Source organism: Solanum verrucosum, unplaced genomic scaffold (genome assembly GCF_900185275.1).
Source record: "Solanum verrucosum unplaced genomic scaffold, falcon-dt-bn FXZP01000229.1, whole genome shotgun sequence".
Lineage (NCBI taxonomy): Eukaryota > Viridiplantae > Streptophyta > Magnoliopsida > Solanales > Solanaceae > Solanum > Solanum verrucosum.
In genome coordinates, this window is record NW_026020011.1 from 6,386,381 (window position 1) to 6,402,846 (window position 16,466).

Here is a 16,466-nt window from a genome sequence, read left to right on the forward strand (position 1 = left end):
AGGAATCCGTGGAGGTGCATGAAAGTTGGCCGGTCCGTCCACATGCTTGGTGTGCAGGGTAAGGGCTCACGTGTTAATTGAGTCAGTTGCATGATTTTTGGTACCCCCCCCCCCCCTTCCCTTTTCCCACGGCTACAAACAACACTACAAACCTCGAAAGGTGGGGAGGTAGCAGGTATCCCGTGAAATTAGTCGAGGTGCACAAAAGTTGTCCCTCCCACATGTTTGGTGTCACATGTTAATTTTGTCAGTTGCATGCTTTTTGGTTAGTCCCCACTTCCCACGGCTACAAACAACACCACAAACCTCGAAAGGTGGGAGGTGATAGGTATTCCATGAAATTAGTCGAGGTGTGCGCAAGCCCACCCACATGCTTGGTGTGCAAGGTAAGGCTCACGTGTTAATTGTGCTAGTTGCATGCTTTTTGGTACAGTCCCCCACTTCCCACGTCTACAAACAACACCACAAACCCCAAAATGTGGGAGGTGGTAGGTATCCAATGGAATTAGTCGAGGTGCGTCCAAGTTTGCCCGGCCACAACTTGGTGTGCAGGGTAAGGGCCCACATGTTAATTGTGTTAGTTGCATGCCTTTTGGTGCCCCCCCCACCCCCCCACCCCCCCCACCCCCCCACCCCCCACTTCCCACAACTACAAACAACACCCCAACCCTTGAAAGTGGGAAGTGACAGGTATTCCGTGGAATTAGTTGAGCGCCTGGCCCGCCATGGTTGTAGGAGAAGGGCTCATGTCTTAGTTGTGTCAGTTGCATGCTTCTTGGTACAACCCCCACTTCCCACGACTACGAACAACACAACAAACCTCGAAAGGTGGGAGGTGCCAGGTATTACGTGAATTTAGTTGAGATGCGCAAAAGCTAGCCCGCTCATATGTTTGGTGTGTGGGGTAAGAGCTCACGTGTTAATTGTGCCAGTTGCATGCTTTTTGGTTCAAGCCCCACTTCCCACGGCTACAAACAACACCACAAACTTTGGAAATGTGGGAGGTGCTGGGTATCCCGTGAAATTAGTTGAGGTGTGCGCAAGCTAACCCACCCACATGCTTTGTGTGCAAGGTAAGGGCCCACGTGTTAATTGTGTCAGTTGCATGCATTTTGGTGCAGGGCCCCACTTCCTGCGGCTACAAACAACACCACAAACCTCGAAAGGTGGGAGGTGACAGGTATTCCGTGGAATTTGTCGATGTCGATGTATGCGCAAGTTGGTCTGCCCAACTTGGTGTGTAGGGTAAGGGCCCACATGTTAATTGTATCAGTTGCATGCTTTTTGATGCAGCCCCCACTTCCCACAGCTACAAACAACACCCCAAACCTTGAAAGGTGGAGGTGATAGATATCCCGTGAAATTAGTTGAAGTGCTTGAAAGCTGATCCGTCCATAGTGTGTAGGGTAAGGGCTCACGTGTTAATTGTCTCAGTTGCATGCTTTTGGGTACAGCCCCCCACTTCCCATGGCTACAAACAACCCCACAATCCTTGAAATGTATTAAGCATCATATTCACGTGCAACAACAGCATAAGAATCACTCCCAAATACCACTGAAAAGGATGAAACACTTGAGCACAGTCCTTTTTCTTCACGTATTTCTGTTTACAATGACAGAAGTACTTAGGTTTTCTGTGTTTTGTCCCCACTCAAATTAATGTCCAACAACTTTTAGGATCGTTCGGTTTGAAAACAAGTTAGGTTAGGAATTAGGATTACTTATGGTGGGATAGATTATGATAGGAATAATTATGTTGAGATTATATTTTTATTGATGATTGTTTGATTTGTCATATTTAAATAATGTGCATGACATTTCTAAGAATAAGTTGTTTGTTTACAAAATATTCTTTATTTTATTTAGTTTTTTATACTTTCTTTGCAGCTTTTATTCACTCCTAAAAATATTTAGCTTAAATATTTTTGTGTGTGCATTCTCATAATCATGCCGCGTTTTTTATAATCCATCTTATTTAGATTAAAAACAAAACTTTCATCTTAAGTTTGTTAAAGTTATTTTTTTTAATTGTTGATGTCATTTCATTTTAGCACATATATCTCATATATTGTTAAAATAATAAAGTATCTCTTTAATTGATGTATGAAATACAAATTTTCAAGTGATTAAACTATTTAATTAAAAATATGTAATTTAATAGTGGAGAGAACATTTTACAAGAAATTAAAATATAAAATAAACACAAGGATTAGTCAAATAAATTCATAAATAAAAAATATATTTATATAGTGTAATTTTGTAATGAAAATATATATAATTGTAAAAATAACGAGTAGTGAAAATTATAAATGTTATTAAAATTTATTTAAATATACATGCATGTAAAAAAAAAGAGGTATAAAAGAGGGTTTAAGGGGTAGTTTTGTTATTTTAAATTCTATCCAGGGTAAGTTATCTCGGGATTAATATTCCACTCATAAGTAGGAATAATTTATCTCAATCATAATTATTAATCATGAAATAAATTATCCCATACTTTGTAACCGAACAAAGAATTGAGGGGTCGTTTGATGTGATGGATAAGGAAAAATAATTTGGGGATAAGTATTAAGTACCCCTCAATATTTTATTTGGTAACAAGGTGTGCGATAACTTATTCAAGGATGAATAATTATGATTGAGATAAGTTATCCTTGTGGGTGGAATACAAATCTCGAGATAAAAATTTAAAATAACAAAAGTACGCTCTTAAACCCTCTTTTATACATCACTTTTACATACATGTATATTCATATAATTTCTAGTACCATTTATAATAAATTCACAATCTTCACTACTCGTTATTTTTATGATTATATATTTTTTTCATTAAAAAATTATACTATATAAATATAATTTTTATTTATGAATATATTACACGTTGAGTTTATTTGACTTATCCTTATGTTTATTTATATTTTGATTTCTCTTAAAATATTCACTCCACTATTGAATTACATATTTTTAATCAAGTAATCTATTAGTCACTTGAAAAATTGTATTTTATATATCAATTAAAATAAAGATAACATTAATATTTCACAATATATGAGTGATATATGCTTAAATGTAGTGACATCAACAGTAAAATTTCTTTTACTTTAATATACTTAAGATGAAAGTTTTAATTTTAAGCTAAATGAGATGGATGTTTTATACTGTGAGAAATGTTTGATTGATGATATTTTAAGACAAAATTTACTTATTATTTATTATACTACGGCAAACGTTTGATTGATGATTTTTTTAGACAAAATTTACTTATTATTTATTAATTTAAAATTCGCTGAATATTTTTGAATCCTTCTCCAAAAGACACCATGCTTGTTCTGAATAGGTGGGTTCGCACCTATTCAACACATATCGTTGATTATAGCTAGATTGAGAGGATTATCTTAGTTTTCAATCAACATTATTTCTTTAACAGGTATATTCATTTTATCTTGGGAAGAAATATCTGAAATAAATTAAATGAATTAATGCTACAAGAAAAGTTGACAAAAAATGTTTATGGCTAACATAATTAAGCAGTTTAGATAATATGTTTTTTGTCAGTTAGTTCTACTCGGTCTGTTTTAATACATGCAAAATGCACTAGCACAAGAAGTCCGAATTACATCGTTCCCAAATCAAGATAAATTATATTTAATCTTATGATGTAATCATATCAATGACTTGTCCAATTTCCATCTTAGATAGTAAACAAATAACTTTACACTTATAAGAACCGATGATTTAATCCTAACAGTATATGTAAAAAACTCTATACACTAAATCATCTACTACACAAGTTAAGGATACATAAACGAGTATATGATATACTAAATCTTTTATTAAAATTGAATAAACAATTGTTCTATAATAAATATTATATCTAAACACATGGTTAATAATATAAATATTATGGTTAATAGTATATATCCCAACAATCTTCCACTTAGACTTTTAACCAAGGGCGGAGCCAGCATGTCTTTAGGGGGTTCATCCGAACCCCTTTCGGCGGAAAATATTACTATATATACATGGTTAAAATTATTTTTTAGATGTATATAATAGATGTCGAACCCCCTTAGACTAGTTTGTATGTTTACTCCTTCGAATTTTGAACCCCTTTATTGAAAATTCTGGCTCCGCCACTGCTTTTAACCATCACAATTGTTATAATATACGATATCTAAATGCATGCTTAATAATATATACCTTAACAATCTTTCATTTAGATGTGTAATCTTGAAAATTGTTAAAATACCATGTTTAAACACATGATGAATGATTGATCCTTCAAGGTGGAAAATCATAATTTCTCAATGATATCGTCACAATATATCATATAGTAAAATGGAACGTTTATGCATTATGCCTTTTTTGTAATTTTTTTTTATAGAAAAAGGATAAATGTAAATCCTGAATTCTGAGCCTTTATATAGAACAAATAGATTATAAAGAGAGCAGAAAATGGAAGAAAAACCCAACAAAGGTCATATTTTAGTCCTCCCGATCCCACTACAAGGCCATATAAACGCAATGGTTCAATTTTCCAAAAGATTGACATAAAAAACAATCTGCCAACAACAAAATCAAACTAAACATTTAAATATTCTCTTTTCTTGTAGAGACAACGACTGACGAATAAAAAACAATTGGTCTGATTTTGTGCGTTGCTGAGGTATGATGTATGTGTCCACTTGTTAAACTTTATACAACTTTAAGTGCCAGCTAAAATCAAGTTAAAGAACACTTCTTCGTATCATACCTTTTGTAAGTTAGAAAAAAAAGAAGATAAAGGTCAATCTTGAATATGTGGGCGCCCACATATAAGTCCTTTATATAGAACAAGATAGATATATAGATAGCAGAAACTTTAGGTGAGGTAAGAGTATAGAGCAGAAAATGGAAGAAAAAAACAACAAATCTCATATTTTAATTCTCCCAATCCCAGGACAAGGCCACATAAACCCAATGGTTCAATTTTCCAAAAGATTGGCATCAAAAGGAGTTAATAAAGTGACATTAGTTACCATTTACTCTATTAGCAAAAACATGCCAAAGGAGTCTGGTTTAATAAATATTGAGTCCATTCCTCATGATGATGAGTCTCCACCACAAAATATTGACAGAATGCTTGAATGGTTTCATCTTTTGGTATCCAAAAATTTGACAAAAATTGTTGAGAAATTATCTGATTCAGAGTACCCTGTGAAAGTTCTTGTTTTCGATTCGATGGCAACTTGGGCAATTGATCTTGCACATCAATTAGGACTAAAAGGGGCTGCTTTTTTCACACAATCTTGTTCTCTTAGTGCCATATACTATCATATGGATCCAGACAACCAGAATTTCTTTTGATGGCTCTGATGTCTCTTTGCCTTCACTTCCATTGCTGGCAAAGGAAGATTTGCCTTCTTTCATCTATGATACTGATTTGTATCCAGCTCTTAGAGGACTTATCTTTAGTCAGAACATCAATTTCAAGAAAGCAGATTGGCTTTTCTTCAACACATTTAATGCATTGGAAAAGGAGGTACTACTCTCTTATCTTAATGTTATATTTTGGGTCCACTCCATTCATGTACTTGTGTTAGTAGAGCTCAAATCTCATAGTTGGGGTTTGACAAGGGTAGAATCTATGCAGACTTTATCATGTCCGAACATCTTAATCTGACTTCCCTCGTCTAGTCCACCACAAAAGTCAATCTTATCACTTCTAGTATGCCTGCATATCTACCTCAACATTCTCATTTTCGCAACCCTCATCTTCTGAACATGAGAGTTCGCAACTGGTAAATACTCCGCTCCATACAACATAGAAATAGTCAAAAGCAGAGGAGTAAACCTAGACCTATTTTCTTTTTTTGATATGTGAAATTCATCAGTTCATATTGAAGCCCTATTAAAGTCAAGGACAAATACCACACAATTTTGTTTGGTTCTAATATTTATAAAATATACTCAAGTGGTTTCATTTCATTTTTAGAGGAAAATAAAACCATGAACACCTCTAGGCATGCACCAATAATTTGATGTTGAATTTGTACAGGTAGTCGACTGGATAAGGCCTCGATACCCAATCAAAACTATCGGACCAACTATTCCATCAATGTATCTTGACAAGAGACTAAAGGAAGACAAAGAATATGGTTTGAGTTTGTTCAAGCCTAACAGTGAAACTTGTATGAAGTGGCTAGATTCAAGGGAAATCGGCTCTGTTGTTTATGTATCATTTGGAAGTTTTGCCAGTCTTGACGAACAACAAATGGAGGAACTAGCTTTGGGATTGATGACGAGCAACTGCTACTTCTTGTGGGTTGTTAGAGCTACCGAAAAGAACAAACTCCCTGAGGAATTCATGTCCAAGTCATCGGAAAAAGGACTAATTGTGAATTGGTGCCCTCAGCTCGATGTATTGTCTCATCGAGCAGTTGGATGTTTCTTTACTCACTGTGGATGGAATTCGACACTGGAAGCATTGAGTTTGGGAGTGCCAATGGTGACCATGCCCCAATGGTCGGATCAACCAACTAACGCGAAATTTATTAGTGATGTATGGCAAACAGGAGTTCGCGTTAAGGTTGGAGACAGTGGTGTAGTTAATAGAGATGAAATCGCGTGTTCCATAAGGGAAGTCATGAAGGAAGAGAAAGGTGCAATGCTGAAAGAGAATGCAATTAAATGGAAAAAATTGGCTAAAGAAGCAGTAAATGAAGGAGGAAGTTCTGATAAGAATATTGAAGAATTTGTTTCAAACTTGCCATGAACATTTGAGTGCTGCATAAATTAGTTCTATTTGGTCTGTTTATGAAAAAGACCTACATTACAGTGATTTATACTATTTGGTGAAGTCATTTTATATCTTGCTAATCATCTACTACCACAAAGGTCTCAATAAAATTATGAACAACAAAATCAAACTAAACATTTAAATCTTCTCTTTTCTTATAGAGACAACGACTGGCGAATAAAGAGCAATTGGTCTGCATTTGGTGTGTTGTTGATGTATGATGTGTGTCTACTTGTTAAATTTTATACAACTTTAGTTGCCAGTTAAAATCAAGTTAAAAGAACACTTTTTATGTGTCATATCTTTTGTAAGTTGAAAAAAGAAAAATGTAAATCATGAACATGTGGACGCCCATTATCTATATAACCAGTTTCTGGATATGTGCATTGAACGTGTGTTCCATGAGAATTTTCATAAATTTGTTAGAATAATTAAATTTTTATGAAAATATGTATTGAGTAATTTTAATTATTAATACTCCCTTTGTTCCATTTTATGTGGCACCATTTCCTTTTTGGTCAGTCCCAAAAAGAATGTCACATTTTCTTATATGGTAAGTATTTAAAGGTATAATTTCTCTTTTACCCTTGTTGGTCCACTTAATCTTAAAATAATACTCCAATACATTTATGAGGAGAGAGAAAAGTGAGTTTACTTTTTAAAGGGCAATTTGGTAAACATTTTAAAGTTTTCATTTATTTCTTAAACTCCGTGCCCTGTCAAATGTTGCCACATTAAATGGGACGGAGGGAGTATATCTTTAAAATATGGTAAAAAGTACCAAAATAAGGAGCGTATTTTAATGTTTAAAATCAAGTTCTTTTAAGCAACCAACTGTTAGTTTTGAATTTTGGTTAGTAGTTAGCAAACTTTCAATAAAACCACAAATGATTAATCAATCAGAAATTCATAGAAAATTATATTTAAAAAGTCTAATAGATAGAAAACACAAAAAAATACAGTGTACTCATCTTTTTTGAAACTTTAATCATACAATATAGATGTAAACAAAAATATAGAAATTGTACACAATTTTTCAATTTTTTGTCAACTCCTTCTATCATAGCCAATCAAAATTCAAGATCCTTCTTTGTCGAGTCAAACTAAAGAATGATCAATAGAACAAAGGCACAAAAATGATATAAATGTTTCATTACTTTAACTATAAAATGAAAAGGATACCTAAGGATCTCATGAAACAAAGAAGATGATTTATATAAATAAAATTGGAGGAACACCAAAAGTTATCTTAAAATCTTAAATTAAATATTTAGAGGTTGTGAATATGAGAAATATTATAGTTATAGATATAGATATATATTAATGGTTGCAATTGAATAGGTAATTAGATATGAGATATAAATGTGGATATTTAAAGCAAATAAAAGAAAAAAATAATAAATAAATGAAAGGGTATAAGTTTCATAAAACCAAAACTAAAAAAATAACAAATATATAATATAAGACGTAAAAAAAAATTGAAAAAATATTCAAATGTGTTAATTAAGCTTAAGAAACATTTCAGGAAGAAAATAAAAATACGTATGCAACAACCACCATAAATGTATATGTAACTACCATTGGGTATGCAATAATTGAGAAATATGGAGCCCAGAAATGTGGTTATTAAAATTTAGTAGGTTGTAGTTATTAGAAAATGTTCTATTAATGAAGCAAAGAAATCAGGGGGTTTAGGTTATTAGAATTTGGGGGTTGTAGTTATTTGACTTATTTCTAAGTATTAATGCAACCAAGAAATGAGGGGTTTTGGTTATTGAAATTTAGGGCTTGTGTATATTACAAAGTTAATCTAAATTTGTAATTCATTTAATGCATTAAGATGAATGTATGCTACTTCATGAAAACATTAATGTCGGGAATGGGCTGGTGGTCTCTTTATATGGACTTGGGCAATCCTCCCCTCAAGAGCTAGCTTTTGGGGTTGAGTTAGGTCCAAGTGTCATATTTTTACAACTTTGACAGACATCTTACTCTTTCATTATATTTTTGTTATGTTCTAGACACAGACATTTATACTTGTATTCCTTTTGAATCTAAGGTATTACTTAAAGGCTTGTACAAGTGACACCAGTTTTTGGAGGTATTTTGAGTAATGTTATTATTTCTGTAGATTTATATTATGCTAGTCTGTTTTACTTTCACATTTAATCTTGTTTCTTTGAGTTTAGACTGATCTGTCTTGGTATGATAAAACAAGTGTCATCACACCCGATTTTTGAATTGTAACATCTATAAGTCTCGACTTATTCAAACTCACATTGGAAATCCTTCTTTTGGGGGAGGGGGGATAACGCAACCACCTCTATATAGTTCAGGAAAGCCACTATGCGTGAAAATATATATTTTTCTAATCATTAAACTAATAGATTTATGGATCCTAAGCTAATATTGTCTATTTGTCTAAAGATCATGGAAGTAATCTTATCATTGACAATTATGTATCTCACATCTCCTAACACATGCTCAATAATTAATAATTGACTATTGAACAAAAAACTAGACCAATTTAAGACTATATATATTCTTGCCCAGCCCTTTATATAGATAGCAGTAACTTTAAGTCAGGTAAGAGTATAGTGCAGAAAATGGAAGAAAAATCCAACAAATCTCATATTTTAGTTCTCCCAATCCCAGTACAAGGCCACATAAATCCAATGGTTCAATTTTCCAAAAGATTGGCATCAAAAGGAGTTAATAAAGTGACATTAGTCACCATTTACTCTATTAGCAAGAACATGCCAAAGGAGTCTGGTTTAATCAATATTGAGTCCATTCCTCATGATGATGAGTCTCCACCACAAAATATTGACCCAATGCTTGAATGGTTTCATCTTTTGGTATCCAAAAATTTGACAAAAATTGTTGAGAAATTATCTGATTCAGAGTACCCTGTGAAAGTTCTTGTTTTCGATTCGATGGCAACTTGGGCAATTGATCTTGCACATCAATTAGGACTAAAAGGGGCTGCTTTTTTCACACAATCTTGTTCTCTTAGTGCCATTTACTATCATATGGATTTAGAGACTACCAAAGTTTCTTTGGATGGCTCTGATGTATCTTTGCCTTCACTTCCATTGCTGGCAAAGGAAGATTTGCCTTCTCTCATCTATGATACTGATTTGTATCCAACTCTTAGAGGACTTATCTTCAGTCAGAACATCAATTTCAAGAAAGCAGATTGGCTTTTCTTCAACACATTTAATGCATTGGAAAAGGAGGTAACTATTCTCTTATCTTAATGTAATCCTTTGGGTCCACTCCATTCAATATACTTGTGTTAGTAGAGCTCAAATCTCATAGATGAGGTTTGAGAAGGGTAGAATCTTGATTAAAGTGTATGAGGCCAAGCACATGGAAATTCAATTTTGATTTGGGTGGTGGTGAGATTCGATCTCAGGATTTTTGTCTGCTCTGATACCATGTTAAAACATGTGATCATCTCATCTAAAAACTTAAGCTGTTAGAGAGAACACACTTTTATTATTTAGTTATATACTTATATTCTCAACAAATCTACGCAGATATTATCATGTACGAACCATCTTAGTTTGACTTTCCTCATCTTATCTACCACGGAGGCTACACCTACCTTGTCATGTATATCTTCATTCTTAATCTTAGTGAGAGTTCACAATCGGTCAATACTATGCTCCATACAACATAGAATAGTCCAAAGTAGAGGAGTAGATCTAGATCTATTTTCTTTTTTACCATGTGACTATACCTAATTTGTGGATCGGACTCCTCTCCATTTCCCCAAGTTCTTGCTTGAATGTGAGACACATGGCATAGGTAAAAATTAACGATTAAGATTTAATTGAATTAAAATAAAATTCTAATTATAATTTAGATAATTAATAATTCATAATAAAAATGACAATACCACAATCATAACAATATATTATCTTGTCCATAAATATATTATTAAAAAAAATCCCTTTTTCTATTTTTTTCTTTCTAGTATATATCTTCTCTTTTTGTCCATAAATATATTACTTATAAAATAATCTCTTTTTCTAATTTTTTTTTTCCATGCAATTATTTTTGCTATTAATTATATGTTAACTGGTTTTAAGAGAAAATTCAAAGTTGCTATCTAACACTTACTCAATTTTTTTTTTAAAAAAACGGAAGATAAATACTCGTAGGAAAAAAAATAGAAAAGAGAAAAGTTTTTATAATATATTTATGGACAAGATATTATATTGTTATGACTTATGATTATGTTATTATTATTTTTCTTATGAAATATTAATTATATAAATCATAATTAGAATCTTATTTTAATCAATTAAATCTTAGCCATTTATTTTTAGCTATGTCACGTGTCTCACATCTAAGCAAGAACTTGGGAAAAATGGAGAGAAGGGAAATGAAGAGGTGCCGGATCCCTAATTTGTTTGGTTCTAATATTTTAAAAAAATAGACTTAAGTGGTTTCATTTCTTTCTAGAGGAAAATCGATCTAAATCAAACCATGAATTTGTACAGGTAGTCGATTGGATAAGGCCTCGATACCCAATCAAAACTATCGGACCAACTATTCCATCGATGTATCTTGACAAGAGACTAAAGGATGACAAAGAATATGGTTTGAGTCTCTTCAAGCCTAATAGTGAAACTTGTATGAAGTGGCTAGATTCAAAGGAAATTGACTCTGTTGTGTATGTATCATTTGGAAGTTTAGCCAGTCTTGACGAACAACAAATGGAGGAGCTAGCTTTGGGATTGATAATGAGCAAATGTTACTTCTTGTGGGTTGTTAGAGCTACAGAAGAGAATAAACTCCCTGAGGAATTCATGTCCAAGTTATCGGAGAAAGGACTAATGGTGAATTGGTGCCCTCAGCTCGATGTATTGGCTCATCGAGCAATTGGATGTTTCTTTACTCATTCTGGATGGAATTCGACTCTGGAAGCATTGAGTTTGGGAGTGCCAATGGTGACTATGCCTCAATGGTCGGATCAACCAACTAACGCGAAATTTATAAGTGATGTATGGCAAACAGGAGTTCGCGTTAAGGTTAGAGAAAATGGTGTAGTTAATAGAGACGAAATCGCGAGTTCCATAAGGGAAGTCATGGAGGAAGAGAAAGGTATAATGCTTAAAGAGAATGCAATGAAATGGAAAAAATTAGCTAAAGAAGCAGTAGATGAAGGAGGGAGTTCTGATAAGAATATTGAAGAATTTCTTTCAAACTTGTAATGCACTAAATTGAGTAACATATTCATAAAACATTTGCTTTACCAATGCTTCAGAATTTCTAATTTAATTATTGTTTTACGTTGTTTCATAATGTATAGTAATAAAAGGTATGAACTTGTTATTCAGAATATTGATGTGGCATTTTATTTAAAGCCACTAGACTTTCTCTTCTTCTTTTTCCACCGAAGCGGATGCTATAGTATTTTAAGCAAATATTAAGCGGGACCAAAAATTCATGACCATCACATATTAATATCATTTACGTAAATATTAAATGATTTGAAAGTTTAATATTTACCAAAACGTTATAATCTATCACTAATTATAGACAGATCTCTCTGTGAGAATCATGCTCTATAAAACATTCACTTTAAAGAACAAGTTTTTTTGAAATCGATTTAATATGTTATATTCTACTATATGTTATGTATAGCAATATTTCATTATAGCATCCAACCAGGAACAATAACATATAGTGTGATCAATAAATATGATCGAAATAGTATAGGGTGTATTCAGATCTTATCCTAAATAAAGGAATTGTTCTTGAAAGACTCTTAACTCAAGAAAATAGTTTTCATAATAGGTTTGAGGAATAAAAAAGAGTAACAACTCTATTCGTTTCAATTTGTTTGTCGGATTTCAACAATACTTGTTCAGTATTGACATTGCACACTTCCTAAAAAACTATAAATAGAAGAATAATTTTACTATATCACTTTTTGAATATAATAAATATAATGTCTTGAAAAATGTGATAAAAATATGTAAAATAAAATAAATTTTAATTTACAATCTTAAGCCTATCGAGAAAATTCAAAATTAAAAAAATATTAAAAAGAAGGACATTCTTTTTAGAACGGCAGAATATGAATGTTTGACTATTCTTGGTCAAACTCCCCTCTTAAGACTAGGGTGTGTTTTCCCCTCATTCTTATCCAAATGAAAAACCAACTTTAGGTCTTATTCTCTTAAGATTGATAAACTTACAAGTTACAAAGAGTAAAATTAGTGCAAAAAATGGAAGAAAAAAACAACAAATCTCATGTTTTAGTTCTTCCATTCCCAGTACAAGGTCACATAAACCCAATGGTTCAATTTTCCAAAAGATTAACATCAAAAGAATCAGTTAAAGTGACCTTAATCACCATAGACTCTGTTACCAAATCTATGCCAATATTAGAATCTGGTTCAATCAAGATTCACTCTATTCCACATAATGATGAAACCCCACCACAAAGTTATGATCTTTTTCTTGAATGGTTTCATGTTTTGGTGTCAAAAAATTTGACAAAAATTGTTGAGGAATTGTCTGATTCTGAGTATCCTGTGAAGGTTCTTGTTTTCGATTCGATAACAACATGGGCAATTGATTTGGCACATGAATTAGGGTTAAAAGGGGCTGCTTTTTTTACACAATCTTGTGCTCTTAGTGTTGTATATTATCATATGGATCCAGAAAAAAATAAAGTTTGTGTTTTTGATGATGGTGTGTGTTTTCCTTCACTTCCATTGTTGCAAAAACAAGATTTGCCTTCTTTTGTGTGTCAGAGTGATTTGTATCCATCTCTTAGGAAACTTGTATTCAGCAGGAATATCAATTTCAAGAAAGCAGATTGGCTTTTGTTCAACTCATTTGATGTGTTGGAGAAGGAGGTAAACCCCCCACCCCCACCCTTATCTTTCACTATTTATTGTGTTTTGGGTTTTATTCATATTTTGTTGTTAGTAAATTGTGTTTTGGCGGGACTGGTAAAATTGTTGTTTTGTGATCAGGAGATTACGGGTTTGAGTTGTGGACAAGGGTGGATTCATGGGGTTGGGTAGGAGTTCTGTGGTAATATTTGGGCGGATCCTGTATTTGTATTGAGAAATTCGAAAATACGAGTTGATCTAGTGGCAAAAGAGGGGCTTGTTAAGCTATATTACCCTCTTGGTTGAGGGTTCAAATCCCCTCGGTCATCGTGTAGACTTTTATTTATAGAAATGCAGGGTAAGGCTACCTAAAATAGACCTTATGATCTAAGTCCTTCTCTCGTGTATTGTGAGAGCTTAGTGCACTAAGCTGCCCTTTTATGACTCTGATAGAACTCAACCCTTGTCGTAGGGTAAAAAATTACTACGAAGTTGTAGGTCTTAATTATGTTATGACATTCTCTGACTAGAAGAGCAATGTATCAAGAATAAATTAGAAGTTTAAACCTTGAAGAGTTTCCAATTATAGGAAGTTTCTAATTCTTTCTGTGACGGACTAAAAAGAAGAGTGATATATAAATAATGGAAATAAAATGACACATCCTTACATAGTGTTATACTTAGTAACTAATCTGAGGTTTCTGTTGCTGAATTTTTGTACAGGTGATCGACTGGCTAAGGACACAATGTCGAATCAAAACCATCGGACCAATTATTCCATCAATGTATCTTGACAAGCGACTGAAAGATGACAAAGAATACGGTTTGAGTCTCTTCAAACCTAACAGTGAAACTTGTATGAAGTGGCTAGACTCGAGAGAAATTGGCTCTGTTGTTTATGTATCATTCGGAAGTTTAGCCAATCTTGGCGAACAACAAATGGAAGAACTAGCTTCAGGATTGATGATGAGCGATTTCTACTTCTTGTGGGTTGTTAGAGCTACAGAAGAGAACAAACTTACAGAGGAATTCATGTCCAAGTCGAAAGAGAAATGTCTAATAGTGAATTGGTGCCCTCAACTCGATGTGTTGTCACATCAAGCAGTTGGATGTTTCTTTACTCATTGTGGATGGAATTCGACTCTGGAGGCACTGAGTTTGGGAGTGCCAATGGTGGCCATGCCCCAATGGTCAGATCAACCAACTAACGCGAAATTTATTAGTGATGTATGGCAAACAGGAGTTCGCGTTAAGGCTGGAGAAAATGGTGTAGTGAATAGAGACGAAATCGTGAGTTCCATAAGGGAAGTCATGAGGGAAGAGAAAGGTATAATGCTTAAAGAGAATGCAAATAAATGGAAAAAATTGGCCAAGGAAGCAGTAGATGAAGGAGGAAGTTCAGACAAGAATATTGAAGAATTTCTCAAACTTGTAATAAACTAGATTTGAATATTAAATAGAGGCGGACAAACTTTGATCAATTTATGCATCATGTTCTTACATTGCATAATTATGTAATAATACACGAACACCACATAGGACACAAAATTGTCATGTTGAACCCCACGTAGGACACATGTGTCTATTTGTTCAATTTTATACAAATTTAAGTATCTACTTGTGTACACTCAAAGTCAAAGAACATGAATGTCAGCTGAACCCAAGTTAAAAGACACATTTATGTATTATGCCATAAAAATATTAGTCAAAGTTCACATAGTTTATATTTCAAAAATAAAAAGTGTCACATAAATTAAAACACAACCAATATCACTATTACGTAACAAGATATTCTCTACCACAAATCTTAATAACTTATGAGTATTTTAGAAGTCCGTATATTTTCATTAATATCACAAACATCTAAAATAATATGGGCCTTACAGTATTGAAACTTCCAAGCCCAAATAAACTCCCATTTGAAACCCTAACCTCAGTTTATTTATATTTATATTTCCGCCCAATTTCATCATTAACATACACACCAAGAGGATAATTTCATTTGTTAGCTTCACTCTTAAATCTCTCCCAATTTATTTCTTCCTCTTGTTACTATATGAGTTTAAGTTTTATATATCATCAATATAAATAACTTTTTATGCCGTTCATCTCATCGTTATTTATATTGACAATGCATATTGCTTGCTTGTTTCAAAAAATTATTGCAACAAGTTTGTTTTAAATAGTTTATATATATATATATATATATATATATATGTATGTGTGTGTGTGTAATTTATTGAATACCAGACATATAGTCAGGCGTCCATCAAATTTAATTGGTGGACACCGTTACATGTCTGGAAAACAAAGGAGAAGGGAGTAAAAATGTTAGATGGGTTTCTCATCTAACATTTCGATCTCTCTTCAAGTGTTCATCGTTGCCCAATAACTAGTTTATAGTTTTTGAGCTACATCTGGACTTAACATCACTATTAAATTTTCATCACTAATTTATCGTTAAATTGTTCGCATCAAACAATTTTTAGAAAATTATTTATGTAGAAATTAAGTTGGAAAATCTTGTATTGTTACATGTTTGGTATAGGAAGTGGAAATGATTAGGCTTGTTCCTGATATGAGTTGCTCATCACTAAGATATCTACTTTAATATATAGAGATGGATTTAAGATTCCTAAGTGTTGAAATTGTACGAAAAATATTTTATGAGGAAAATGCGTAGGAAATTTTCATAGCTTGAAGCATGTCAACAAATACGGCATAATTCAACAAGCTTTTCTAGTAAATGATGATATTGATTCAATATAAATTTGAGATTTTTTCAAATGACGGTTATTTAAAGAGAATAATAGTGATTCAATATAAAT

General features: G+C 32.9%; 3 protein-coding genes across 3 annotated transcripts; all 3 read left to right on the forward strand.

The window, feature by feature from the left end:
• Positions 1-4,818: 4,818 nt before the first annotated feature.
• On the forward strand, positions 4,819-12,073 carry LOC125820036 (UDP glycosyltransferase 9-like). The gene is made up of 3 exons (XM_049499455.1): positions 4,819-4,870; positions 9,365-10,017; positions 11,290-12,073. Exons 2-3 carry the CDS (start codon positions 9,385-9,387, stop codon positions 12,001-12,003), a joined length of 1,347 nt encoding a protein of 448 aa, XP_049355412.1. The 5' UTR covers positions 4,819-4,870; positions 9,365-9,384; the 3' UTR covers positions 12,004-12,073.
• On the forward strand, positions 5,041-6,754 carry LOC125820390 (UDP-glycosyltransferase 74E2-like). Its single transcript, XM_049499818.1, has 3 exons — positions 5,041-5,232; positions 5,327-5,521; positions 6,038-6,754. The coding sequence occupies exons 1-3, from the start codon at positions 5,041-5,043 to the stop codon at positions 6,752-6,754; spliced, it is 1,104 nt and encodes a 367-aa protein (XP_049355775.1).
• Positions 12,074-12,906: 833 nt separating the features above from the next.
• On the forward strand, positions 12,907-15,097 carry LOC125820035 (UDP-glycosyltransferase 74E2-like). Its single transcript, XM_049499453.1, has 2 exons — positions 12,907-13,659; positions 14,362-15,097. The coding sequence occupies exons 1-2, from the start codon at positions 13,024-13,026 to the stop codon at positions 15,079-15,081; spliced, it is 1,356 nt and encodes a 451-aa protein (XP_049355410.1). The 5' UTR covers positions 12,907-13,023; the 3' UTR covers positions 15,082-15,097.
• The last annotated feature ends 1,369 nt before the right edge of the window (positions 15,098-16,466 follow it).